Source organism: Neurospora tetrasperma (genome assembly GCF_000213175.1).
Source record: "Neurospora tetrasperma FGSC 2508 unplaced genomic scaffold NEUTE1scaffold_81, whole genome shotgun sequence".
Lineage (NCBI taxonomy): Eukaryota > Fungi > Ascomycota > Sordariomycetes > Sordariales > Sordariaceae > Neurospora > Neurospora tetrasperma.
This window is the reverse complement of record NW_009799179.1, coordinates 4,491,572-4,517,406: the sequence shown is the minus strand read 5'-3', so window position 1 is coordinate 4,517,406 and position 25,835 is coordinate 4,491,572. Positions and strand designations below refer to the sequence as shown.

The 25,835-nt window shown below is 52.0% G+C and overlaps 7 protein-coding genes across 7 annotated transcripts; 2 read left to right on the top strand and 5 right to left on the bottom strand.

The window, feature by feature from the left end:
• Positions 1-263: 263 nt before the first annotated feature.
• NEUTE1DRAFT_72102 (DNA topoisomerase I) lies at positions 264-3,510 on the bottom strand (the record flags this gene model as incomplete). The annotated part of the gene is made up of 5 exons (XM_009857813.1): positions 264-527; positions 586-1,278; positions 1,335-2,837; positions 3,045-3,268; positions 3,459-3,510. 5 exons carry the CDS (start codon positions 3,508-3,510, stop codon positions 387-389), a joined length of 2,613 nt encoding a protein of 870 aa, XP_009856115.1.
• Positions 3,511-5,256: 1,746 nt separating this feature from the next.
• Positions 5,257-7,132, top strand: NEUTE1DRAFT_118790 (ATP synthase gamma chain mitochondrial precursor; the record flags this gene model as incomplete). The annotated part of the gene is made up of 4 exons (XM_009857812.1): positions 5,257-5,436; positions 5,840-6,420; positions 6,484-6,617; positions 6,703-7,132. 4 exons carry the CDS (start codon positions 5,381-5,383, stop codon positions 6,829-6,831), a joined length of 900 nt encoding a protein of 299 aa, XP_009856114.1.
• Positions 7,133-7,689: 557 nt separating this feature from the next.
• NEUTE1DRAFT_90788 (uncharacterized protein) lies at positions 7,690-12,181 on the bottom strand (the record flags this gene model as incomplete). The annotated part of the gene is made up of 2 exons (XM_009857811.1): positions 7,690-11,776; positions 11,883-12,181. The coding sequence occupies 2 exons, from the start codon at positions 12,179-12,181 to the stop codon at positions 7,948-7,950; spliced, it is 4,128 nt and encodes a 1,375-aa protein (XP_009856113.1).
• A 950-nt stretch (positions 12,182-13,131) lies between these two features.
• Positions 13,132-15,657, bottom strand: NEUTE1DRAFT_125962 (uncharacterized protein; the record flags this gene model as incomplete). The annotated part of the gene is made up of 4 exons (XM_009857810.1): positions 13,132-13,524; positions 13,569-15,176; positions 15,252-15,447; positions 15,570-15,657. The coding sequence occupies 4 exons, from the start codon at positions 15,645-15,647 to the stop codon at positions 13,358-13,360; spliced, it is 2,049 nt and encodes a 682-aa protein (XP_009856112.1).
• A 956-nt stretch (positions 15,658-16,613) lies between these two features.
• Positions 16,614-17,629, bottom strand: NEUTE1DRAFT_90783 (uncharacterized protein; the record flags this gene model as incomplete). The annotated part of the gene is made up of 3 exons (XM_009857809.1): positions 16,614-16,897; positions 16,956-17,106; positions 17,205-17,629. The coding sequence occupies 3 exons, from the start codon at positions 17,250-17,252 to the stop codon at positions 16,629-16,631; spliced, it is 468 nt and encodes a 155-aa protein (XP_009856111.1).
• A 2,169-nt stretch (positions 17,630-19,798) lies between these two features.
• On the top strand, positions 19,799-21,889 carry NEUTE1DRAFT_96707 (calcium/calmodulin-dependent protein kinase; the record flags this gene model as incomplete). The annotated part of the gene is made up of 6 exons (XM_009857808.1): positions 19,799-19,895; positions 20,052-20,103; positions 20,174-20,381; positions 20,442-20,598; positions 20,658-21,043; positions 21,119-21,889. The coding sequence occupies 5 exons, from the start codon at positions 20,060-20,062 to the stop codon at positions 21,548-21,550; spliced, it is 1,227 nt and encodes a 408-aa protein (XP_009856110.1).
• Positions 21,890-23,539: 1,650 nt separating this feature from the next.
• Positions 23,540-24,957, bottom strand: NEUTE1DRAFT_125959 (uncharacterized protein; the record flags this gene model as incomplete). The annotated part of the gene is made up of 1 exon (XM_009857807.1): positions 23,540-24,957. One exon carries the CDS (start codon positions 24,902-24,904, stop codon positions 23,642-23,644), a length of 1,263 nt encoding a protein of 420 aa, XP_009856109.1.
• Positions 24,958-25,835: the final 878 nt, after the last annotated feature.

Genomic DNA, 25,835 nt, shown 5'->3' with positions numbered 1-25,835 from the left:
GTTCATTTTTGGTTTCAGAAGACACCGGCCTCCGTAACTCCATCTTCAGAGAGCAAACTATGCGCAATGCGGTTGGGAACCCCATATAACTCATCAAAAGGCAAGCAAATTGCCTCCCTCATTTCTACAACCATTGAGAGACAGCGTACAACCTTCGCTTCGCTTGCTTTTGTAATTCTGGCATCTGCGTCCAGCAAGCTTTCTAACGAAATCCACGATGTCCCAAGTGAAAATAGTATGACGATCACCAAAGGGTCTAGCAAGGCTATTCCGTGTATGATTGAGTGAAAGGCGCATAATAACAACGTGAACATTCATGTTGTTGTCTATAGAAACGGCTTGTTTGAATGACTTTTCAGAATTCGAACGACGATGCTTGGCCAACCTCAGAACTCCCACGTCGAGTCGTTTCCGACAGACTCGATAGCCCACTTGAACTTTTCGCGCAACGTCTTGGAGAAGAACTTCTCGATAGGCACATTAAACTTGGCCGAGAAGACGACCGTAAGACGGGGATCAATGTAGTTCTGTGATAGAGAGTTAGCATCCTACTATGCATGTTGATGGGAAGCCCATCCAACTTACAATTTTGGAGGTGCCAAGAGCAACCTCTTTGTTTCCTTCACGATCCGCGGACTGGAGCTCCAGGGTCTGGATACGTTGATCAAGCTTCAAAAGAGCTGCCTCCAGCTTCTCGACAGAAGGACCCTTGCCTTCAGCCTCGACCTTCTTGGTCTTGTTCTCCTTCTTGAACTTGGCTTCTAGCTCGGATGCCGCCTTGAGTCGCTCCTTGAGCTCGCTGGCAGGCAGAGGCTTCTCGCCATCGGCTATCCGCTTCTCATTGTCCTTTTCGAACTTCTTGTTGATCTTGGCCTTCTGGTCCTCAACGAGGAACTCCTGATGAGACTTGACCCACTCCTCTGTCAAGTCCTCATCCAGCTCAAAGTAGGCAGCACCCTTCTTCTTCTTGAGCTTGGGGTCAAGGTCGAGCATCATCATCTTTGTCCGCCATTTCTGGTATCGCAAACCCTTGATCTGCTCGACAAGTTTCTTCATTTGCTGCTCATGGCTAGCACCGACAGTACGCTTGTGGTTGCAAAGAATAGCAACTTGGCGGTTGCAGTCATTGTAGAGCTTAACCTTTTCATGTACAGTGGCATTCGTCACCTTGAGCTCCTGCAGCAGCTTGGACATGGTGTACGATGCGTTGTAAGTACGGAAAACCTTTGCCGTGAGCCCAGGCATGTAGCTCGACAAGTGCTTATTGAGTTGGGTTGTCTGCACAGCGCGTTAGCAAACCTCCAATCTTGTAAAGTGGGTTAGATTAAACATACCGTCAGTCTGTCAAAGATGTCATCTCCGTCCTCCTTGGGAGGCTTCTTGAACATTTTGAGGTTCTTGAAGACCTGGCGATCGACCGTGAACTCGTTGTAGAAACGAATACTGTCCTTGCCCAAGAAGTCGAAAATGACAGTGTTGGGCTCCCTGAGGGTGACGTGCTCGTACTTGAGAGAGCAGCAACCGACAGTCTCGGCTTCGTTCTCGGTATCCTTTTCGTTACCGGCTCTGAGAGCGAACTTGTCAATGAGGTACATGGCCGTTGCGCGTTGCCTGTCAGCCATGACCTCGCTCTTGAGATCCTTGGTATAATCGGCACGGATGCGATCAATGTACTTCTTGAGCTCACGGGCCTTTTCGAACTTCTTGAAATCGGCCTTGCCCTTCACAGTACTGTTTGCTGCCAACATCACATACTTGTAGTGTCCGTTGATGTTCTCTTGCCACATCGCGAGCCAAGTTGCCTTGTTGTCATGTTGAACGGCCTTCCACTTGTGGCCAGCTGGCGGCTCTGGGACCTTGGCCTCTTTGCCGATGTTGATGGTAATTTGCTCTGGCAAAACACGCTTCTTGATACACCCGGTCTTGGGGTGATCACCGCGACCGCGGAAAAGTCCTGGAATTTCCACTCTGGGGTTACCAACCTTTTCTTTTCGCCCATCCCACTTGCAATATAGATAGGGGGCGTCCCTCTTGTCCCTTTCGGCTTTCTCGGCCTTCTTCTCTGCTGACGACCGGGCGTTCTTAGCCTTCGTTTGAGCATCTTTGTAAGCCCACAACTGGGAGAAGTCGAGTTTTTCGAATTCCTTGATGTCAACCTTTTTGCCATTCTTGTCCTTGGCGCCACCTGTCCGATCTAGGATCTCCTTGAAGTCCCTGAAGAAGTTCTTCTGGAAAGTTGGGTTCTCAACATTCACCGTCGAGTTAAGCATGAAGCCGAAAAAGGTCGCAGCTTCCTCGGCCTCGATATCGAGTTCGACCGGCGTTCCATCGTAGAGCAGTTTAACGTCCTTGGGCAAACGCTGGTAATCCTCGGGGAAGATGACGCCGTTGTGCTCCAAGGTGGTCCACTTGATACTGTCATCTTCCTTCTTTGCCGACTCCTCCCACCACTTATACTCCTCTTCCTCATCGTCCTCATCGGTGATGTCCTTCGATTCCTCCTTGACGGACTTCTTGACAGCGGCAACCTTGCCCTTCGGGGCAGCCTTCGTGGCAGCCTTTGCAGCCGGCTTTGCAGCAGGCTTTGCGGCAGGTGCCTTCTTCGCCCGCTTAGCGATGGGCACATCCGAGTCAGACTCTTCCTTCTTCACACCATTCGTCTTCTTCGCAGCTGTGCCGTTGACCTGTCGCTTGGTGGGTTTCGCAAGGGGTTCGTCATCGGAGGATTCATCCTTGACGGCCTTCTTAGCAGCAGGCTTCTTGGCCTTGGTACCAGCACGAATACTCTTGGCTTCCTTAGCGGCTTCCTTCTCGATATTGGCCTTCTTTGCGGCGATCTTTCCGAGAGGTTCGTCGTCATCAGAATCTACGTCCATATCCGTATTCTTGGCGGAGGGAGGCAATCTCGCGCCATTTTTTTTCGCGATCGGCTCGTCGTCGCTATCGGAGTCTGGTTGCTTATGTTGTGTTTTTGAACGTTTCGCCTGTCCTGGTCAGCCACAGACCAAGCATGGATACCAAGCTGGAAAGACAGGGAAACTTACCAAGGGTGCTTCGTCATCACTGGAGTCATCCTTATAGTTGATGGACTGATCAATGGATGCCCGCGATTTGCGCTTAGCCTGACCGCTTACTGAGGAGTCGATGTCCATCCTGTCCTGGTCGACGGGGCCATTACGGATGGAGACACCAACGGGAGCCATATGAACCTTGGAATCAGCAGCGTCCATGGCACGATCATCGGCCTTGGAGATGGTCGGCGCCGAGGCTATAGTCGAAGAGAAAAGATTAGTCTCATGGGCGTGGTACAATGACAGGTTGCATCTAGGCGAGGCCATGGAAGGCATGACACGTTGACTCAAATCGGTTGGCAAACAGTGTGACGGGGCAGAGGATAGAGTGAAATGAGCGAGGGTTGATGGGGAAAGGTGTGACTGATCACAGAAGCATTGACGTACCGTGGCCGTTGACCTTGGCGAGCGGCTTGTCGTCTTCAGAGCCCGAAGACATGGTTGCTAAAGCGTGTTGCGGTGTCGGCACTAGTAGGTACGTACGAATGTGTAAGGGCGCAAAATCCGACCCGTAGAGGTAGCGGCCGCTAAACAGTGGCGAAGGTTGCTAGCAAGATGTCTGCAGGGCAACCGAGTCGAAAATGTTGTCGTCGGTCGTCGCTAGGAAGGGAGACGTGGAGAGAAAGAGATTCGCCGCTGGAGGTGACCGCTTACACCTTTGACCGTGGACAGAGTCTTGGTGCAAGTCACTTGGTGACCAAAGGCTGGAAAGCGAGGGTCTCGGGAACTCGTCAAGGTCTTGGGTGCGCGAGATATCGAGATGGCCGGTCGATGGAACGAGTGTGTGAAAAAAAAAAAAAGAGAGGATTTGGAGAGCCTGGAGGGTGGAGAGAACCAGAATGGCGCAAGGTGAGGGAGAAGAAGTGAAGGGAAAAAAGCGAAGGCGGAGGGCAGCATGAACGAATTCGGGAAGCAAGGGCAGTCGGGAGGCTGTTAAAGATAAATCCTGGGGCTCCACCCTGCAACTCTTTCTGGGCAGTCGTTGCCAGGACCGCCAGAAAGGCTGTGGAAGTATCGATGGGTGCTGTGGGTGTGGGTGTGTGGGTGTGTGAGTGAGAACTGAGTCTCCAGTCGGGACTCCAGCCAAGGGAAGGTTTCGATGCGTCGTCGCGGTCGCAGGGGGGTGTTCGCCAGGTCCAGTCTGTACCGCAATTCTCCCTGGTTCGCCTGGGTCGGTGCACCTCACCTGCCCCAAAATCCCTGAGGTGGTCGATTTTGAGAGGCCGGTACCTTTTTAGCGCGTCCCCGCTCTCGGTACCTTGAGTCTGAGCGTTCAGTTTCTAGCGTAGCGTGCGCCCGTCAGTGTCGTGAGTGTGGTACGTAGACGTACCTATGGAATGGAAGTTCTCAGCTGCGTGTGGCAAGACGCTCCAACAACACTACGCTAGGCACCACTGGGATCGTGATCACCTAGCCTCACAATGATTGCTCCAGAAAGCTGAAGGCATACTTAACCACCTTATTCATTCAAACAAAAAAAACACCGCGTCGTCTGATCTCCACCCTAGTGAAGCTTCCGTGTGCTTGCTTATCTGTGGGTGACTTGGGTTCAAGTTGTTTACTGTTATGGACACTGAGACGTGGACGCTTTTGATACAACCGTTTGCAAGGCACTTCCTCGTTCAAGTGAGCACCAAATTCACATCCGGATCGATGCTAAGTAGGCAGGTTTCAGTGAGGTGGATGGCACGGTGGCCAACAGGAACGGAACAAAAAGAGCTTTTCAAGACAGCCTTCAATTTCACAATTGAAAAGCCGCCGGTGTAGTGAGTTGTACCGCTTGTCCATCTGCAAGTGAAGACTGGTGCCGCGGTGCAGGATCGCAGGTGCGGGCCAGACCGGGTGCCCCACCCACATGGTAGCTCTGGCAGCTGTCATGGCTGGCAAGAAAGCTTGGCAGAACTCGGCAGCAAGATGGCCTTCCACCTACACCTACATTACATAGGTACACTAGATAAGTGAGGTGCTGCGTGGGGAGCACACCGCAGCTGGCAGGCAGCCAGTAACCAAGCCAATAGCCGGGCAGCACTCCTCAGCCATTGCCAGGCTCTAGCCGGGAAAAAGGCGAAGGCGCCCGACTGGGACTGGACAGCGGCACGATGGCGAGCCACACCTCACGAAGAAAGCACGGCCGGAAAGTGAGCAGAGAGCGGAAAGTGTGGAACCGACCTCAGCAAACCTCTCACGCCAATTGCGTCCTATTCCTATTGATCACTCCCCCACGATCAATTGCCGCCTGAATATCAAGTGGTCAACCCCGGGCCACTCCTCTCCAGCAGGTCTCTCCCTCGTCAAATATCCATCTCAACATGCTGTCCAGAGCTGCCCGCCCGGCCCTGAGAGCTGGAGCCGCCGTCTCGTCCCGGTAGGTGCTCTCCCAAGAAAAAAAAAATACATGTCCTTCTTCCGTAAGAGTGCTCCGTCCGTCTCCGTTCAACATCTCGCCATCTCGCCTCCGTCTGTTCGTCAACCACCGTGCACCAACCGACTACAGCTCCTCCGGGTCTTCGTCTGGCTCTCAGCTCTCTGTGCGACTGGGAAAAGAATGCGATGCGCCGCCAGGTCCCCGATACATGACGTCCGATATATGGAGGGGCAGCACAAGCAAGCAAGCAAGCAGGGAACGGGTTGGGTGGGGAGAGAGAGGAGAGGAGTTGGACACACACACACACCCATACACACACGAGAACGAGAACGGACACGCGATAGCCCCGACACATCGAACCTTGAGACAGAACATGCAGACTGATTGAAGGTCATGACAACAGAGCGGCTGCTCCCGGCGCGGCCACCTTCGCGACTCTCCGTGAAATCGAGACCCGCCTCAAGTCGATCCGCAACATCGAGAAGATCACCAACACCATGAAGATTGTTGCCTCGACCAAGCTCAACCGCGCCCAGCGTGCCATGACCGAGTCCCGCGGCTACGGTGCCACCAGCAACGAGGTCTTCACCTCGGCCGAGACTAAGCCTCTCGAGGCTGAGGGCAAGAAGAAGCTCGTCGTCGTCTGCTCCTCCGACAAGGGTCTCTGCGGTGGTGTCCACTCCGGTCTTGCGCGCTTCATCCGTCGCCGCGCCGCCACCGAGCCTGAGTTCGACATCGTCATCATCGGCGAGAAGGCCAAGGCCCAGCTCTCCCGTACCAACGCCAAGGACATCGTCCTCAACTTCTCCGGTGTTGGCAAGGACATCCCCACCTTCGTCGAGGCCTCTGCCATCGCCGACCAGATCACCCAGCTCAAGGGCGACTACTCTTCCGTTGAGATTGTCTACAACAAGTTCATCAACGCCACCAGCTACGAGCCCACCGTCATTGAGGCATTTTCCGAGGATGCCATCCTCGCTTCCCGTACGTCCTGTCGGCCACCATGATGCCCGTCGAGGTTCAGCCAGCTAACCAAGTTATATCCAGCCAACTTCTCCGCTTTCGAGGTTGATGAAGAGGTCCTTGGCAACCTCCGCGAGTACGCCCTCGCCAACTCCCTCTACTGGGCTCTCTGCGAGGGTCACGCCTGCGAGATTTCTGCCCGTCGCAACGCCATGGACGTGAGTTCTCCTCCCGTCCCATGCCACCTCTTTGAAGTCGACAGCGGACAGGCTGCTGACGTGAATTCTCTTATCCCTTATCCAGAACGCTTCCAAGAACGCCGGCGAGATGATCAGCAAGTACCAGATTCTCTTCAACCGTACCCGCCAGGCCGTCATTACCGGCGAGTTGGTCGAAATTATCACTGGTGCCACCGCTTCGGCCGATATGTAAACAGCAGCCTAAACAACCGCAGTCTATTAATAGAAGACGAAGATGTATTGAGGGAAAAGGAGAGGAGACCTGAGCAAAAGAAAAGGGTCCAAAGCCGAAATCCATCATCCCTGTCTGCACTCTCACTTGACATTCAACCATGCCGTTCGAAAGTGTACGGGTGTGCGTGGTGTGTGGTATGTCTAGTTCCAGTCCAAAACGCTGCGTGCCAAATGCCTTTGTATCAAACGAATGAGCTAGCTTTCTCATTACTGTACCAACGCCTTCAGTCCAAAAATTGTACAACTTCTTTTACACACCTGCCTACTCCGTAGTTAGTAAGCCTCGAGGAAATAGCCGTTGTAGTTTCAGTCCACTCAACAAATCTCAGCTGGGATGAGCGCTTGTCAGAGGCATGACAATGTCGCTCAGTACACATTCGTTGGTAAATTCTCAGTAAGCAACCTGACTACGCCGCCGGCCGACTTTTATTCGAAATAAAAGCCGCAGCAGATGGGTGATAAGGGCTGGGGCTTCCATCTCGACGGGTTCGTATATTTGTGAGGTTGCTTGTGTTTCCAATATCATCCTGTCTTATCCCGCCTCCATTTCCGCGCCGCCGTCGCTTGTTTGTAGGCGCTTGATGGGATTGAATGTGTGAAGAGCATGGGAGATGGGATGGAAGTTCCTAATCCTTTTCCGATGTTCAACGGTCAAAAGGACTGGCTGCTTCATTTACTGTAGAGTTTTGTACATACTCACTTCCCCGCCTGGTTTTAGTATAGGCGACATTTGCATCTATGCCCTTGGGACAATGATAAAGAGTGGAACAAAGAGTTACTGTGTGTGTGTGTGTAAGTGGAGGTGGAAATAAAGATATGAAGAACGTACTCTCTTTGATCTATTCTAGCGCCTAGGCTTGGTTCAAGCTATCACCATACTAACGACCCCCCATTTCCTTCTTTCATGCGTTGCCAAATGCCTGATAAGGTCACTCTTTAAAAGAGACAACCGAAAAACCCACAGCACCGGGCGATCGTCTTGCGTATTCCTTCCCGCTCAATCCAGTTTTTCCAGTTTCAACTTCCTTGACTTTTTGACCCGGTCACTCACTCACTTGCTTGAAGCGTCTTGACCTCACCCAGTCATCCCAACATCAACATCACTCCCCCCATCCTCCGCATAACTCCCCACCTTCTCACCCGCCCACCTTGCCCTCCTCCCATTCCTCCCATTACTGCCACTAGAAACGCTAGCAGCAGTAGCAGCAACCCCCTCCTCACTCTTAACAACCAGCGCACTCAATGGCACATACGGATTCTCCCTCTCGTAAACCTCCTTCAACTCCGTCGCTTTGCGATCCCACTCCTGTACTTTCTCAGTCCACTCCTTCATCGCCACCGCATATGCACGCTTGCTTTCCTCCGCCAGTTCCTCAAACGGTCTCTTTTCTTCCGGTGAAGCATCCTTCCACATCTTGGCACTCATCATCCTGACCTCGTTGCCGCTTGCTTTGCCCTTCCCCGGTCTGCGACCGGCTTCGCACCGCTTGCGCGCGTCGTCGTAGTGCGCTTTGCTGAAGAAGATGTAACCTGATACGACGGGTTTGGAGGGTTTCGGGGGGCGCAAGCCAATTTGCGAGGTGATGGAGTCCCAGAGGGAGATGTCGTAGGCTTCGAGGCGGGCTTGTTCGGGGTTACGGGTAGAGGACATGGTGCCGTAGCTGTTCGTGACGGTAGTAGTGGTGAATTCGGATGAAAGAGCTGCGGCTTTGCGCTTCAGGGATAGGGAGGATGATTCCTTGGGGGTGATGAGTAGCGTGGGTATCTCGATGGGGCCGAGCATCGCCTCGAGGACCTCGGAGGCGGCACGGAGACCGGAGAGGTAGGCGCCGTGGACGGTGGCTGGGTGGGTGCCGCATGTATGCTCGCCCGCGAAAAAGAGGTTGCCGACGGGCTTGGCCATGGTGTCGTAGTCATCCGCTTTCATGTCGGGACCCGCGGAGGAGTAGCTTCCGCGCGCGAACTTGTCCGATGCCCATCTGGTTACGATGGCTTCAATCGGCTGTTGGACCTTTGACCCATAGACGCGGCGAAGGACGTCGGTTGCTTCTTTGACGAGATCGTCGTTGCAGGTTTGTTCGGTGTCGTAGCCGGCGTCGCCAGCCATAAGAGCTAGCAGGACTGGTAAGCCGCTGGTTTGGGTTACATTAAACCACTGGAAGAAACGACCTCTTTGTGAGGCGTAATCCTTCTGATCCAGGCTGTGCCGGTTAGATGGGTTTCTTAGGACACCAAAGATGTCGCGATCCTCATCCCAGAATGCCTCCTTGTACACGAGGATGACTTTGTTGAGAACACCAAAGCCTATACGTTCGATGGCACTGGACTTCCATTCCGGCAGCGGTGGTTCAAACTTGATATTACCATGCTTGAGCACGCCCAGAGGTATCGTGTTGACCACGAAGTCAGCTTCCACCTTGAATCCATCTTCGCACTCGATTACTGCTGGCCCTGCCGTGCTTTCTGTCGTATATGTGATTTTGTTGACGGGTGACCTTCGTCGGACGTCGAGCGGCGTGGGTAGGAGCATAAGGCCCTTCGGTACGCTCTGATAGCCGCCGATGACCATGGTGTGACTTCCTTCCCATTCGTTACCGGCATCAATGTCCCATCCCTGGAGACTTAATTTATTGTAGTTAATGGCATTGCTATACTCCAGGTTGGCAACGTGCCAGTTCAGGAGCCGGTAGTCTTGTGCAGTCAAGTCCACAATATCTCTGTACTGAGCGAACATGTTGTCGACAACGCTCCCGAGGTTGGCACCGGGCTCTTTGGCCGGTGTCTCGAGGTCGAGGTCGGCATCTTCTGAGACACCCTGCTTCAAGGCCCACCCCAAAAGTTTCGCCTTGTATGCTGCTTTGAGTGCGCCTGGCGTGCCAGGCTCGGTGTGAACGCGACCTGTAGCACGGTCCGACGAGATCGGCACAAGATTCACCTGTGGTGCTATGCTCTGCTCCGACACAGGCGGCGCATGCGGCTGAGCGGCAGTTGATTCTTCAACCTGCCTTATAGTTTTGTAGGCCTCTGCGGAGCTATCCTTGCCCTCGTCAATCAACTCCCTATTACCCTCAATCAGCTTCGAGGTGGGCTGCTTGAACTTGTATTCGCTGACCCGATCAAGGCAGTCATTGTACAGATTCTCAACCAGCTGATCTCGGTGTAAATCTACGGGCTTGCCGTTCGAGTCGTATAGAGTGGTGTCTGGTCGCAACGGCCTGTATGGAATTCCGAGCTGTGCCCTGAGCAGGATATTGATGGGATTGCCGCGTTCAAATCCCGTGATAATCATACCTCCCATCTCTGCGGTAAATCGCTTCCCGTGGAAATTATCCGGGGTTTGTGCAGGTTTAGACGCAAAAGGGCGAGAGTAAACCCTGCCGCCTATTCGGTTCCGGCCTTCGATTACAATCACTCGCGGAGGCTCTTCACCCATGTCTCTGAACTTCTTTGCATATTGCGCAAATAGTCCCTCAAGCTGTCTCGCGCAGCCCAATCCAGCCATACCTGCCCCTAGAACAGCGACCGTTCTTCGCTTGAAGGTTATAGCCGGTGGGTCTTTGGAAGTATGCCTCTTTGAATGGCGATAATCTACGCACCCAAAGTTGATATACCCCCGACGAACAAGCCAATCGAAACATAGGCTAGCGGCATCAAACCAGCGAGTGTCTTTGGCACACCCAACAGCTTCCTCTCGAGTAACAGCTATTTGGGGATTCCTTACCCATAACCTTAGAATACCGTTCCTGATATTCAGGTACGTTGTTACTTGGGCGTGGCTGATATGGTCTCTAAGCATGAGATATTCCTCCTGGTGCAAAGCATATGGGTTGAGTCTCGAAGCCTCCGCGGCCGTAATACATTGCATAGCATAATCCGGTAGCGGAAGATCGGGGGGTATGGTGACTTTGGGGCGGACGTTGTATCGCCGCCTCGGGGTGTCCGTGGACACCGTATTTGTCCCTGCGTTTTGAGGCAAGAATCCTTGTACTGGTGTTGGCTGGGCTGGGACTTCGTGTACTGGCGTCGCGTAGATCGAAGCTTCTTGTGCTGTTTTTTCTTGTGCTGGAGCATCTAGCGTCGAAAGACTTTGTGCTGCAGGGTTTTCTGCCGGTGCTTCATGAGTTAGAGACTCGTAAGCCGGAGGTTCATCCATGACTATATCCAGTGGTGGTGCTTCTCGGTCCGGTGTATCTTGAGGTGGTGCTTCCAGCATCGAGACATCTTGCGTTGGTGCTTCTCGCACCACAGCATCCGTCCCTGGAGCTTCTTCCATCAATACATCAAGGGTTCCGGCATCTTGAGGCAGCGAAGCTTGCCTTGCTGATTCCAGCACTACCTCCTCCGGCGACTCTTGCTTGATCTTCCGCTCGTTCATCGGTGACTTTGGGCCCTGAGGTGGAGCTGCACTTTCAACTGCTGCCGAAAGGGGCTCGTCAATCATTGGCAAAGGCGAAAGGCGAGCTACCCGTTCCGGTTGAGCTGTTGGCTCTTCTTGTAGCTCAGTTTGTGGTTGTTCATCCGGTTGAGGAGGTTCCTCCACAGTGGGTTTCGGTTGCTGCTCTTCCACAGGCGGCTCCGGAGAGGGAGATACTAGCGGAGAAGGCTGTGGCTCAGATAACTCTTGTCTTGTTGGAGGCTCCTTCGGTCTATCCGCATCCACAGGAGTCGTGGCCTTGCTCGTCACGGATGGCGCATGGGATGATGAGTTCGAATGCTGGTCTGATAAGCTACTTGCGGATTGAGGGATCGGGTTTTCCTGCTCCACCGCGATATCATCTTGAGGTGATATAATTGGTGACGACTCTGGAGGCTCCGACAAGGGCGATGAAAACTGGCTCGAAGCGTCTCCATCTAGGACACTTGGTCCTTCTGGGGCTCGCGATAGTGATGGTAACTGTGAGGAGCTACATGGAAGTCAGCGATGAGGAACAGCGAAGAAATCCAGGGCAAGTGGGAGTTGAACATGGGTTGCCATGAAGTTGATGAGGAAAAACAAACATGGTAACATACTCGTCTGTCGGCAGTGGGCTTTCTGGAAAGGGCGACTCCTCTGAATCCATCAGATCCATGTCCCCAGTCCAGACCACAATTTCCGGTGCAATATCTTCTGAACTCGTCGACGAGCTAGTATCTGCGGAGTGGCCGCCCACGGGCGTCCTTGCTCTCTTCATAGGCGGGTGCCTGGCGGAGTTCGAAGGCTTGGATCGGTTTGAGCGTGATAAGTTGACTTCCTTGACGTCTTTTGTCTGACCCTTTGCGATACCGCTACTACTAGTCTGCCCTGGACGAGTCCGCGAACTGTTGCCCATAGCTTTGAAAGAGCGGCAGTTGGGTGACTAGAAAAGAACCGCTGGACTGGAATATGGGGTTGATAGATCGGCACCGTCGTCTTCGCTCACGTCGAAGTGGGCCTGCTTCCATATATACAGGCCACACCGGATTCAGCGGAGGGCAAAGGATAAGATGGAGCCGGTTCGGGTGATGATGATGATAGTGTGAAACCCGGCCATTCGACTGGACTGCCTGTTGCTATGATACAAGAAATGCTCCGGCTTCTGAGTCTTCTGGTCAGCCCAAGTTGAATATTGAAGTAAGGCCTGAGGACCTTGTACAGTGAAGGATGCGTGATAGTATGGAGGAAAGTGGTTATGGCTGGACCATGTACGGTATTGTGTGCAAATGGGTGAAGGAAATGGACGTCGAAAATGGTATATGTACCTCGCAATATCATATCGCAGCCCATGGAGCAATGTTGAAGTTTCGTCTCATAGACGTCGTACGATTGGTACGTCGCCGTCTCGGTTTGAAAGGTCGTCGATTGCTGAGGGGAAATACTTGGTGATATTGGCTACGACGCCCTTGGCAGCTAGTGCATCGATATTTCTCAGTTCCTCAATCGTCGCAGATTGACTAGAGAAAATATATAAATTGTAGACTTTGCTGTTGCTGTTGTTGTTGCTTCAGCCTTCGAGGTTGTTGTCTGGCTGCCGTTGTCTCCAGTCTGTGTGCTGATACAGTCGCACTGACGGATCTGCTGCCCGAGACCTGGAACGGAACCCACTCCCACTGGTAACAGCGCCCTTAGAAAGTGCGGAAGGTCGGTAAGGTTTAGCGCATGCTCAGAATTTCAGTGACAAGAAATTAACGCTGGTCGTTTTACTTAATTGATGCAAAAGCGTTCTTTTCAGCCATTGCGCGTTATTACGAGTAATTAAGGTCCGTGTTCCAATCACGTGAGGCGCAGAGAGAGGATAACAATCCCTGTGAATGGGAGAGGGCTCATGTTCTCCTCCAAGCCAGAATGCTTTCTGGTTCGCAGCAAATATCGTCAATGGCTCCCTTCACTCCATCTACGTCTTATGAGCACAGCCTAGACTTTCCCAACTGTGGTCATGGTATGCTTCTGTATTCCGCGTCTGTTGTGGACGTTTCCCCGACCAGAATCAAGTATCAATCAACCCTCCGTCTCTACCAATCAAGCAATATCAACTATCCGACTCCTGTTGCAGGCTCTCGGTACCAAATGTCCCATTCTCGATCGCGGCCTCCATCATCTTGTTTCCGCTAATAATGGACGTCGCGCAGATGACAATTTTTCTCCGACCTATTGTTCGTGACACCCCAGTTAGTGATCGATTGGCTTCTTGTGCTTCTGCGGCCAGCTTGAGCACACCGAGACATAGAATAGCGACATACCTTCTTCTTTCTTCGCAATGAACCGAAGAGCCGCAATCTCACTAAAGCTGATACCGCCGACGAACACGACAAACACTGTCTTCTGGCCGTCGTTACCGGACAACAGCGCTCGAGCCTTGACAGCCTTGTCCTCGCCCTTTTGCACCTCATCAAATGTCGGACCTCGGGCATGCTTGACAGCGTCGTCGAACCCACGCCATCCCTGTGCGCCTCCTGCAGCTGGTCCGGCTGTGTTGGTGGAAGCTGCTCCTTTTGTGATTGAGAGCAAATACTGCTTCTGAAGGATGCACTGAACAAGGCGTATTGAAAGAGGCGCATAGCCGCTGTAGACGTAGGCAATATCGTTGGGATCCTGTTCGTTGACCTCGTCGACAATGAGTCGCAGCTGCTTCCGTAAATATGTGTAGTTGGTCTTCGTTCCCGTCGCCCCAACAGATCCAGTCATGGGGATCATGGATGCCAGAGGGGACGACCTCGAGAGGAACACCTGAAGCTTCTCTAGGTTATGGAGTGTGAGTATGTGTTGATAGCCATATCCTTGCAGTATAAGGCGCCGAAAGTGATCGAACTCCTTGGTCTTGATTCCGCCCGAGGTACATGAATACACGCATAGTAATCGCAATACTTGCGGCAGTGGGACGTCGCGTGCTATTAGTTCTTCGATCGCTTCAAACTGGGATGATGGATCTGCTCCGGCTGCGAGATTCTGCTGAACCTCTAGCATTTTGCTGAAATGTTCCGTGCGAGTATACTTCATAATCTCCTCCGCCAAGCCGGTATGAATCTTGAGGCTCTTCTGTTCGGCCTGGTATCCCGGAAGTTTCGAGACAAAATCTTTGAGCTCCGCTGTTGTCTTGGAGCTATGTCTACTCTCATAGTCACTCTTTAAGCGACGAGCAATCTTGTTCAAAAGACTTCCGACAATTGCAAAATTTGCATCGCGCAATTGCTCAAACAACTTGTCGGAGGAATCAAGTTGGACTTTGCGCTTGCGCGAAGGCCCGTTGTTCACGACGGCAGCGGCGGCAGTGGTTGAGCCTTGTGGTTCCGGCTGTGCGCCGATGATCGTCGAGTCTACATCGGCCTGGTTATTTTGGACACCGAATACCTCGTCGATCAAGCCCTCGTAGGTCAGCTGTGTCAGAAGGGGTGTGACAAAGTCAACTTCACGGTCAATGATGATAACACTTTCGTTAGTGGTGCTAGGCGACAGGCCGATCTTGTCCCCTTCGGCTGCTTCTTCGCCAGCGAGAATTTCCTGTCGCATACGAGACAATAATTCAGCGACTCTCTTAGCGTTTTCGCCTTTGCCAACGATCCTGGGAAAGAGGCCATGCTTTTGTTGAATACCCATCAAGGCCTTGGAAAGCAGAAAGACTGGTGTGGGGTCCTTCGCGAGGTACAGGTCTCTGAACGAGTCGTCTAGCTCGAGGGACAAGACATCGGTGTCAAGCGGGAAGAAGTATAGTGGTAGCTCGGCGACATTGGTATCGCCCAAGACACCGGCCTCCTCCAGTACCTTGTCTGAAACCAGCGTTCGGCGGGGTACCCAAAAAACGTGGAACTCGTGGGGAGACTGGCTCTCTTGCTGTAGACGTTTTATTTGATCTGAAAACCTGTCAGCACCTTCATGGACCTGCGGGCGGTTTCTCTTGTCCGTGAGAATATGGTTGGCGTTCGTACCTGCTATCGCGTGAGCATGATGGGCCAGTTCGCCCCGGGCAATGAAGACCACATTGCGCTGACTCGAGTCGGTGTTGTTGTTCTCAAGAAAGAAGAAGTTATCGGCACCATAGTCGCGCAAAGTGGACGCTCCGACAAAGGCGTTAAGTGGACCAGCCAAGCTCTTCTCAATCACAATGTTCTTCTTTCCGCGGACCTGCACAGGATCTCACAAGCTGCCGTCAGTTCAGCACTTGCACCAAGCGTTGCGAAGGTCGTTCCGTCTGGCCGATGTTGCCTGGCTTGGGTGGTTTTGGGGGGTATTACGGTTGTACATACTGATTCTAAGAGATACAAGATGTCCTTGCGGCCCTTTTCTCTGATCTGCTCGATGTCGAACTCCGCATGGGGAGCCATGGTGGTCGAGTTCTCCTCATGCGGCTGTTGGTGTTGTGGTGTGGATCCTAGGATGGCGGGCGGTTAATGACGAAGGAGGGTGAAGCTCGAGCTCCCGACCTGGTCGGCTGGTCCGCCCCGACTCCGCCCTGCTGGCTGGGTTCATGTTGTGCTTCACTGCACCGCCTGGGCGCAAACCCCAAAGCGCAGGGAGGCAGGCTCGCAGGGTACCTTATCTCAGGGCAGTGGGCTGAAGTGGGTCGATCAGTTAGGCTGGAATGTCGTTCATCCTCAGTACATATAACACTCTCCCGTACCCATACTTGTACCCCTATAATGTTAGGAGACAGAATGGAATCTTGGGTCATCAGCAATGCTGAGGTGATACGTGGAATCATCTACTCGATTACCCAGCATTGGTGCCCTCAAGATTCAAGGCTGGGTGTGTTCGAAAGGCTCGGACAGACCTAATGGGCGGTGCTGGCAACTGATAAGATTTATCGTCTTCTTATCGGGATGACATTCAATCTTACGTCATCTGGACTGATTGACTGTTTCTCATGTCTGATCTCCCAAGTGACGAACAACAACAACCATAGGTTCATCGCGTAGAAAATCAATCAATGTCTTTCGCTGCCTAATAGTTATGCTGAGTATTTGGTGAGATTTAAGTTCCTGGTGCTGAGTATAACTAATCACCAATCTTGCGAAAATTGCATATCAAACAGGCTCGCTGTTCCAGTGCCGAGTCGAGCAATTCCGAATGCTCATCAACTTCAACTCACCTTCCCTGACCCTTTATGCGCCAGTTTTAAATCCCAGCCAACTTGCAAGTATGTGAACTCCTCATAATGCAAACAATACGAACTACACCCCATTCAGTGTGGATGACTAGACCATCCAGATTGGACGCTGGAAGCGCTGTGTACCGAAGAAGTAACGCCTTCCCATTTCCCAGCGCAATTTTCGCAAGATGTTCTGCCGCCGACCCCCGTTCTTCCTCTAGACGGTATTGTCGTGATAATAGAACTCGATATCCTTGGGGCGCTGCTTGTTGGCGCGAACAAATTCCTCATCGCCGGGAGGTCGTTCGTTCTTGGTGTTCCCGGTCAACATGCTTTGTAGGCTCATGCACACACTTTCCACGCTTTGCACGGGACTCCAACCCTGTTGACCGAGTAGGTCGAGACAGATGATTCCGTTGGAATAGATGTGCGGGTGGATCGGAATCGGCCGGTCGGCTTGCTTGACGAATACCACTTCGGGAGGCTCTAGAAGTTGATTAGCTGCTGCTCCAACCGCAGTCAATCACATATTAATCATGCGTACCGATGGGGTATGACTGGCCGAATCGGAACTTTAGTCGATATGTATCGTTGAGGTAAAGCGGGTTGTTGTCGAGGACTCGTATATCCAGGAGCCACTCTTCCAAGTTGTCCGCGGAGATGAGCTCAATACCAGGTGGGAGGCCATTTTGGATCTGATGGACAGGACGTAATCGCGTCAGTCGTTGCAATCAGTCTCCGAATTCAGTCCAACCTATATGGGGTGTGAGGGCTGTCCGGAAATCCAACTAACCTTATTCAATTCCTTCCCCAGCCTCTTCGCAGCAAATTGTACCGGCATAATTGCTGAGTGACTACGGGACAGTGTTGCAGCAGCGACAGTCTCCGATGGCGAATGGGAGAGCCTTACAAGACAACAGTGAAAGGCGGACTAATAATCTTCAGCAGGTGATGTAGCTGAGGTTGGTGGGGTTATGTTTGACCAATCCCAATCCTGGAGAAGCAGCAGAGGTATTGAATGACGAGTCTGAAAGGATTCCTGGATGATAGCCTAAGCTTGCGGTCCCTGTCCGAGCGATTTCGAGCTGAAGTTTTGTTGATGCCAGACTGCTAAATTCAAATGAGGTGGTGAATTGCGCAGCGCTTGCTCCGAGTTGCAGGGAATTGTTGGTAGGGCTGAGGCTGGGAGGGGTCGCGACAATCAGTTCAAGAGGGACGGAAATCAACGTCCACGAGTGGTAAGACCAGGAGCGACGCAAGAGAAAGGAAGAGAAACCGCATTTCACGCTTGAAAGATGATAATTCCACGCGCGGGGGACTACTCGTCGATTGGTCAATACAACTGCAGGGCTGTAGCTTCCGTTTGAGGTGGAAAACCCAAACGCGATTTTGGAACAGCCTCCAGTCTTCTCGGTGACCTTTCCAACACTTTCACTTCGCCCGATAGGTTGTCTTCCGGCTATTTGGAATCTGATAGGAAAGATCGCCAGCGCTCGGGCCATGGAGGTACCATTGAATGTTACACGTGAAAGATGCCTATCGGAGGCCATAGGGAATCTCGATATCTGCCAGTTAGGTACACTAGAACATGGGAATGGCCAAAAGGGAAATGCATAGTTTTGCCCCGTTTGACTTTATCTCCATTCTCTACAAAGCATCAGTCTAGTAAAGTCTGAGGATGAGGTCGTCCAGATCCAAATACTTACCAGAATTAAACAAATGAAGCCGAGCCACGACACAGCGGGAATGATATCCAACTTTACTGCAGCTAGTTCACGATGGTGACTACTCGCCTAATGACCGATAATTTTCGGATTTTTTATAGAGGTAGTACAGTGAGTAGGAACTGAAGGTTTCATCATAAAAGCCAGTGTTGATGAGGAAGTCAACCAGCCGAAGACGTTGAGAATGTGGAGGGAGTTATAGAATCGATGAAAGATGTTGCACCTGGACTTTGCGGGCAGAGAAGTGGATCGCCAATCTGATATTGGTTGTCCCTGGAAGAATTTCACCATCGCCAGACAGGCTGTGAAGGACTCGACACTGATCATCATTGATCTATTCAGTCTCCAGTCATCTCAAATGAGCCCTATCCATAGTCCAGTATGCACGATTCAAATGCTATCATTCACGCGCACTTCCTCGGTGAACATCCCAATTCATAGGTAGGATCTGATTTTGGAAGTGCGCCTAACCGGTGATAGTGATGGGATGAGTCGAGGTGCTCAAAGTTCGATGCTGTCTACCTACCTAGATACTATGCAGTGCTCACGCAGGGCTGCATTTCAGCACCATTTGCCCAAGGCTCAAACGAGGGCCCAAAGACCCGACATGACCCTTGTTGCGTAAAGCTCCCACTGCCCTGACCCCTCCCCAATCACAGACCCGCCCAGACCAGATGGTGCCCCAGTGCCCCTCTTTGCGCACCCTACGCAGTGGACTCGCTACTTGAGGTTGTTTGGGACATGGCGGTTCGTGGGCTGAGCACTCCACGGCCTCCTTCACAGCCCCTTGTTGAATGGAATCTCAGTTCGAATGTTGTTGTAGCGGTAGCTCAACCTACCACTCTAAGAACCGAAAGCTCCCAGAAATAAGTATCCATACGCAGTAGAATCACCAACAACTGGCTGCCTATATTTTGGGAAGATGCCAAGAGTCGGGCCCAAAACACCTTCCAGGCGCCCGTCAAGGTGACCCGCCCCGTCTGGTGCCGTGGAGCGGATGTGGGTGTAGCGTAGAAGTGGAATAAGGGACAATGACGGGAGGCCAGTGGCAGTGACAGTGGAAATAGACAAGCAAGCGGAGGCATCCCGCCCTTCATCCCACGGGGTTTGGGTTTGATCTCTCTTCTCTCATTACCTCTCCCCGGCCTTCACAAGTTTCCATTGTGAACGTCGTTTCACAGATTTCCCCCTCCATCCTTATTTCTGAAAGCGAGGGACACTCCAATAACCCCATACGGTCAGTCGCACTTGCACAGGGCTTACACCCCATCACCGTTTGCAGGCCAAGTACGTACTCCCACCTATCGTGGAGTTGGTGGGACCTGCCCTCAGCCTGCATTACACTCAGCGGATACCCCCCAGGTCCCCTATCGTCTTACCTGACATGTGTACATCTGGAGCGAGAGCTTGAACTCTGACAGCCGCCTTTCTTGTCCAGCCCAATCTACTGCTGCCAAGCATCCTCTCGTCTTGCTCTGCCACTCCTTCGCAGCCCATTCCCGAATCTCAGCTCCTCAGCCCCTCGTCCTGGTCAATCGCAAGCCAGCCCACAAGTTTCGTCCAAGTTCACAGCTCGACCGGTTCGGTTATCAGTGTTGATAGCCTCCTGCCACTTGCACATTCGAGAGCGGAAGGAAGAGAACCAAGCAGCTCTTCCCCCTCCCACAATCCGTCTACCGCGCCTTCTTGCTTCGTTTCTCCAGACATTGACACCATGAGCTGTAAGTTCCCTCTACTTCCGCGCGGTCTCGTCAGTCTTGGTCTGTTCTTTTCAGGTCTCCTCTCAAGTCTTCTCCCCCTCGGATAGACAAAGAAGAACTGGCCCCCATCGTACACCCCTATACCTCTTCCTTTCCAACTATATGCCATTTGGTTGTAGAGCGAACCTCAGCTAACAATGGATCCCTCATCCACAGTCGCCAACATGCTTAATCGCCTTCACGGGCAGCCCGAAAGCTACGACAAGAAGTACGCCTCCGAGTCCCGTTCTCGACTGTTTGCTTGCCCCGCCTATGGCACTAACAACACCCTACATTAGGTCCAAGTACTCCTTTGGTCGAACGCTAGGTGCTGGTACCTATGGTATCGTCAGAGAGGCCAGCGGCCCTACCGGCAGGGTTGCTATCAAGATTATATTGAAGAAAAATGTCAAGGGCAACGAACAGATGGTTCTTGACGAGCTAGAGATGCTTCAGCGCCTCAAGCACCCTCACATTGTGAAGTTCGTCGACTGGTTCGAGTCTAGGGTGTGTATGATTGCTACGGGCTTAGGGTGGCTACGCCGAGACTAACTTGACTTCCTCTAGGACAAATACTATATCGTTACTCAGCTTGCGACGGGAGGCGAGCTCTTCGACAGGATCTGCGAGCAAGGAAAGTTCACAGAAAAAGATGCTTCCCAAACCATCAAGCAAGTCTTGGGTGCCGTCAACTACCTCCACGAGAACAACGTCGTCCATCGGGGTTAGTGGCGTCCTTACTTGTCCATTTCCTAGACACCTGATCTAACCCTCACTTCGCAGATCTCAAGCCTGAGAACCTCCTATACCTTACCCGGGATGCCGATTCGGATCTAGTTCTGGCTGACTTTGGTATTGCCAAAATGCTGGATAATAAGGACGAAGTTCTCACCACTATGGCCGGCTCGTTCGGTTATGCGGCGCCCGAAGTTATGCTCAAGCAGGGTCACGGCAAGCCTGTCGACATGTGGTCAATGGGCGTCATAACGTATACCCTCCTCTGCGGCTACTCGCCATTCCGCTCCGAAAACCTTCAGGACCTCATCGACGAATGCAGCAGCGGCAGCGTTGTCTTCCATGAGCGCTACTGGAAGGACGTTAGCAACGACGCCAAGGACTTCATTCTGAGGCTTTTGCAGCCCAAGCCAGAGAACCGGTGGACAAGCCAGGTAAGACTTAGTCATGTTATGGTGTGCTGATCTGGCGTTCTCGGATACGGCTACTGACACGCCCCGATCAATTAGCAAGCTCTGGCTCACCCCTGGCTGCGCGGCGATTCCGCAACCAACCACAACTTGTTGCCCGAGATCAAAGCGTACCTTACCAAGGCCCGCCTTAGACGCGGCATCGAGATGGTCAAGCTTGCGAACCGCATCGAGGCGCTCAAGATGCAGGAGGACGACCCCGAGAACACTGATATGCCCGGCGACGCGACACTTGCCGCCGACCAGGCCCAGTCCCGCCACCATGCTCTATCTGTGGCGAGCACCAAGGGCGGATCCTCAGACGCCGAGAACGCCACCGCGCCCGCCGAAAAGCGGACACTCTCCAAGACTATCAAGACGGCCATCTTCCGCGAGGTTGTTTTGGCTAAGGTTCGCGAGATGAAAGAGGCGGAAGAGGCCAACAAGCTAAAGGAAGAGGCGGAGACGAAGGCGAAGAGCTTCCAAGCCTAGAGGAGCTCGTGTAACAATATAGGCATATGAGGGTGGGTTCTTGCTGATGTTGTCGTTGATGTTGTTTTATACCAAAGCATGCACATCTCTGGATGCATGCGGATATGGAGTGAGCGTACGGGGGCACATTGCGCGTCTTTGGTTGGGTTCTGCGTGGCGAGCTCTGGTACAATACTAGGCTCTATGTTTGATATTGGGCTTGAGCGCTTTCATTTCTCAGGATATCCGGGAGGAAGCGGAAGTCACGACTCCTGTGTTCTTGGGGACCAATTTTACTCGACGAGAATTCCTGCAGCGGTTCGCCAGCGTTGAATATAATATTAGCAAATCTTTCTCGTGAACGTCCTACGTCCAATTGTTGCTGTTCACCTACGGTGTCAGGGTTGCTTAGCTCCTTCGTAGAGGCACTTGGCAGGTTATACGAATATAGTCATGTTAGTAAACCTGTGCTGAGCAGGTCGGGATACATATCAGAACCGTCTTCGATCACACGATGAAATTTCGCCAGCACCTGCCAGACCCTTGGGTCTCCTCCATCCGATCTTTAGCCTCTCAACCCATCTGTTCGTCTGTCATCGCATGCAAAAACCGCTACCCATCTGATCCACATCCACACTGCAAGTTCCTTCTTCGTTCTTCATCTCCAATATCTCTTTACGTCCGTCGGATCCCTTGCTTCACCAGCCCCGATCGTACTGTGACACTACACTATATATGGCTTCGTGAAGACTTGGTCAAAGTTCAAGCTACATTAGATCACGACAGACGGTAGTTGATCTCTCTCTATAGTCTCTCTGCTCCTGTTTGTAGCACGAAGATATGCCTTGAAGATACGCGAACAGGTACCTCGGCGGTATGTGAAGGAAATATAATATCTACTAAACGTAGCTAAAACACGACGGATTCCAACCTGACCTGTAGTTTCTACCGGTAATGGTCCGGAACTCTAGGTAAATAGCAAGCTGTCAGAAGCGGTTCAAGTTGGTAGCGGTTGGTAGCTAGGTATATGGGGTTGAGTAGGTAGCCAGAGTACCTCTACATAGGTAGGTATGCAATAAGCCCATTGCATAGTTAGGTAGCTACTGTCGCCAATCCTACGTACCATGCATGGTACCTACTTAGGTCAACAGTGTCACAAAATCCGATGATAATAATAATAGAAAAAGAGAAAAAAGAAAAATTCGTACCTCACGCCGTGAAGATTCATTTTCGCTTAATTCCAGTCGTAAGGAGCGCCACCGAAGTAAAATTGAAGTGAGGGATCATTTGGTGGAATTGGCCCAAAGCTAGTGTCTGCCTCTTCATTTTCTTTTCTTTTCTCCCGCCCTGGACTTGAAGTTGTTTTCAGACGCGACTTGTGCATGCGTGCGCGTTTTGGATGTCTCCTATAACTTCTTCACGACACTGGTATTTGAAGGCTGATATGTGCTACATGCTATGTGTGCGACAACGTGATATCAATGAATTGGAATGCCAAGGTGATAGCAATGATCAAATTGATCTTGTTATTTGATCCCTAAATGTGCAAAAGCACAAAGGGATATTGTATATATGTCAAGCCAAAAAACTGCAACAAGTGCATTCCCTCCCCCACATCGTCACCTCGCCCGTTTATATCCTTTCCCAACCAAGCCAAGTCCCATTGCCCGCCCGCCCAATGATTAGAAAAAGGATGGATAAACACTGATAGATACAGAGAATATGAAATTCCAAAAAACGTTGAGTGAACTCCGCCGCCATGTGTTATAATGTAAAACCAAGATTGACTCCGCCGATCCCCCAGATATAATGACAAAGATGATGATGAAATATAATCCCGGTCTAACTTTCTTTGCAATCAAATTGCACAAATTTGGTACAATATAGAACAAGGTGACTTGTGTCTAAGTGGGATGATCGCCAGTTTGTGGGGGGTTTTCTGATCCCCGTCATGATCCCTGGTGATGATGAGATGTTGGGTGAATAGAGGAAATAATGTTCATTTAAACTGTCATGCATGAAGTCTTTTCGTGCCCTGGCCATTTTGATGATGTGTGAGACGATGAAATGGACTTTGAATGAAATGCCGGACGGCGATCATCAAATTTCATTTTAGGCGGGGGTTAGCTCCGCCAAGACAGTTTCGCAGAGCTCCTCGTACCGTTGGGTATCGAATCGCTTGCGTTGCCAACCATCCCTGCGCAGCCGCTCAATGCGAGCCTGCCTGTCGAGAGCGCGAAGCTCCTCTTTTCCTACACCATTCACCCCTGTGGGCGATTTGGGGGGCTCTGTCGCCATGGCTTCGAGCTGGTAGTCTAGATTGGCCGAATGCCTCTCAAGCTGTTCGCGGAGCTCATGCAGCTGATCGCGGAAACGATCGATGGATTTTGTGATGTTGAGAGTGTCATCATCTTCCTCGCAGTTCTCGAACTGTTGGCTGTCCATGTTGATCGGGAGGGGAAGCTCGACCTCCTGGTACTGCGACGCTGGTACTTTGGGAACTGTAGCCGGGAAAAAGCCAATATCCATACCCAAAGTCGGTGAATCGGGGCGGACCATTGGCTCAGAGAAACCAAAGGCAAATTCCTCATGGGGAACGGAGAATGATACCTTCTTGACACGCTTCATGGGGTTGGCCGACTCTGTTGTGTTGTTTGCCAGATCTTCCTGAGAGAAAACGGAACTCGTTGGTGATGACATGCGGGTTTCTGGGGTCCATGACCGCGAATCGATGGATGAGCTGATGGAGCTGGTGGGAGAGTGGCAGCTAGATCCAGAAGATGAGAAGGTGCCGGAACTGCGCCATGCTTGCTTGAGAACGGAGTTCTCAGCAGCACCAATGAGTGAAGCAGCTTGTTCGAAATGTGTGCGAGCCTGCTGGAGGAGGGTAGTGCGGAACATGGAGGCCGTGGGTAGAGGTCGGGCGCAAATTTCCATACAGGTAGCCGCGTAGAAGTGGAGGTAGATCAAGTAAAGCGGCTCGACGCGCACATCTTCCTTGTCCTTGATTTTGTCTAGGAGTTCAATACAGCGCGCCGAACATGCCCTGTACCTCTTGCCGATGTGTAGTTTCTTGATCTCAACGACTGCTCGCTTCCATTCGCTGCGGTTTTGTGGTAGTGCAGGAGTGACTGGAAGAGCTGGAGATGCAGGAGCGGGTGTAGAAGAAGAGGCAGAGGGGCGGGCGGGTACAGGGAGTGACTGTCGCTTGGGTACGCTTTGCTTTGCGAAAGCAAATGTAGGGTCTGTGTTAGTCCTGAATGTTCGTTCCGAAGTATGTCGGCGATGTTGTTGTGGTTGTTGCTGTTGCTGTTGTGTTGGCGCAAGACTTGTCCGCTTGCTCGACCCAAGCATAAGAGGAATTAATCCAGCCATTTTTTGCGTTGCCGACCGGCCTTTGATCACTTGAGACACTATTCCTTCCAAATGACAGCCGAGTGTCGTCGATAATTGTCCTCCGATGCGGAAAAACTTGCAGATAACGGAACCTTCAAGATTTCACTCCAGCCAGCTGCGGAGAGCGAAGAATCCTATCTCCGATGGCGGCGGAACAAGTGTTGATAGAGACAAGAGCTTGACTGCGGGGGGCAAGGAAGATGCCTGAGATAATGCGGAGGGACAATGGAAGATCCGTAGTCTTATCTGTGGGAAAGCACAGCCAATTCCTGTGGCAAGCCGGGAGAGGCCTGTTGAGTCCCGTTCGGTAACAGTGGGAGAGATGGTCGGTGCTTGTTTGGTTGTTTGGCCCTTATCACTGCACGTTGATATGCTGCTGAGACCGATGGAGAGTTTGAAATCGACGTGTCGTTCACCAAGAATCCCGAGCAACAGCTATGTAAGTCGAGCAAAAGTGCGAGGCGATGTTTTTTTGGTGTTCGACGATGACCAATGAGTGTAGTCTTGTTGTTTGTAAGTTGGTGATAGCTCTAATTTCGACGGTAAGGTGTCTGTTGATTGGGCAACCGCTTGTTCTGTGGTTGCTGTGTGGGTTGAAAACGAATGGACGGCACACGGTCTGTCGAAAGGAAGGAGACAAGAGGGTGATGCCAGGACGAGATGTCTGTTTTTTGAGACTGAAGAGCAAGGAGAGAGGTGACGGAGGTGGGATGAAAGACGGAATGGATGGGACCCCAGGGACGGTATATTGGATTTGGGAAAGGTTATGGAAGCATGGGAGCGTAACCTGGGCCGGGCTCACATCGGTTGCACTGGTGGTGGGGCGTACCCGGGCCGGGTGACGAGAGATTTTCTGGTGGTTTGCCAGGGGTCCCGTTTGGGAAGTCGGGTGGGGACGCAGTGAGACGCT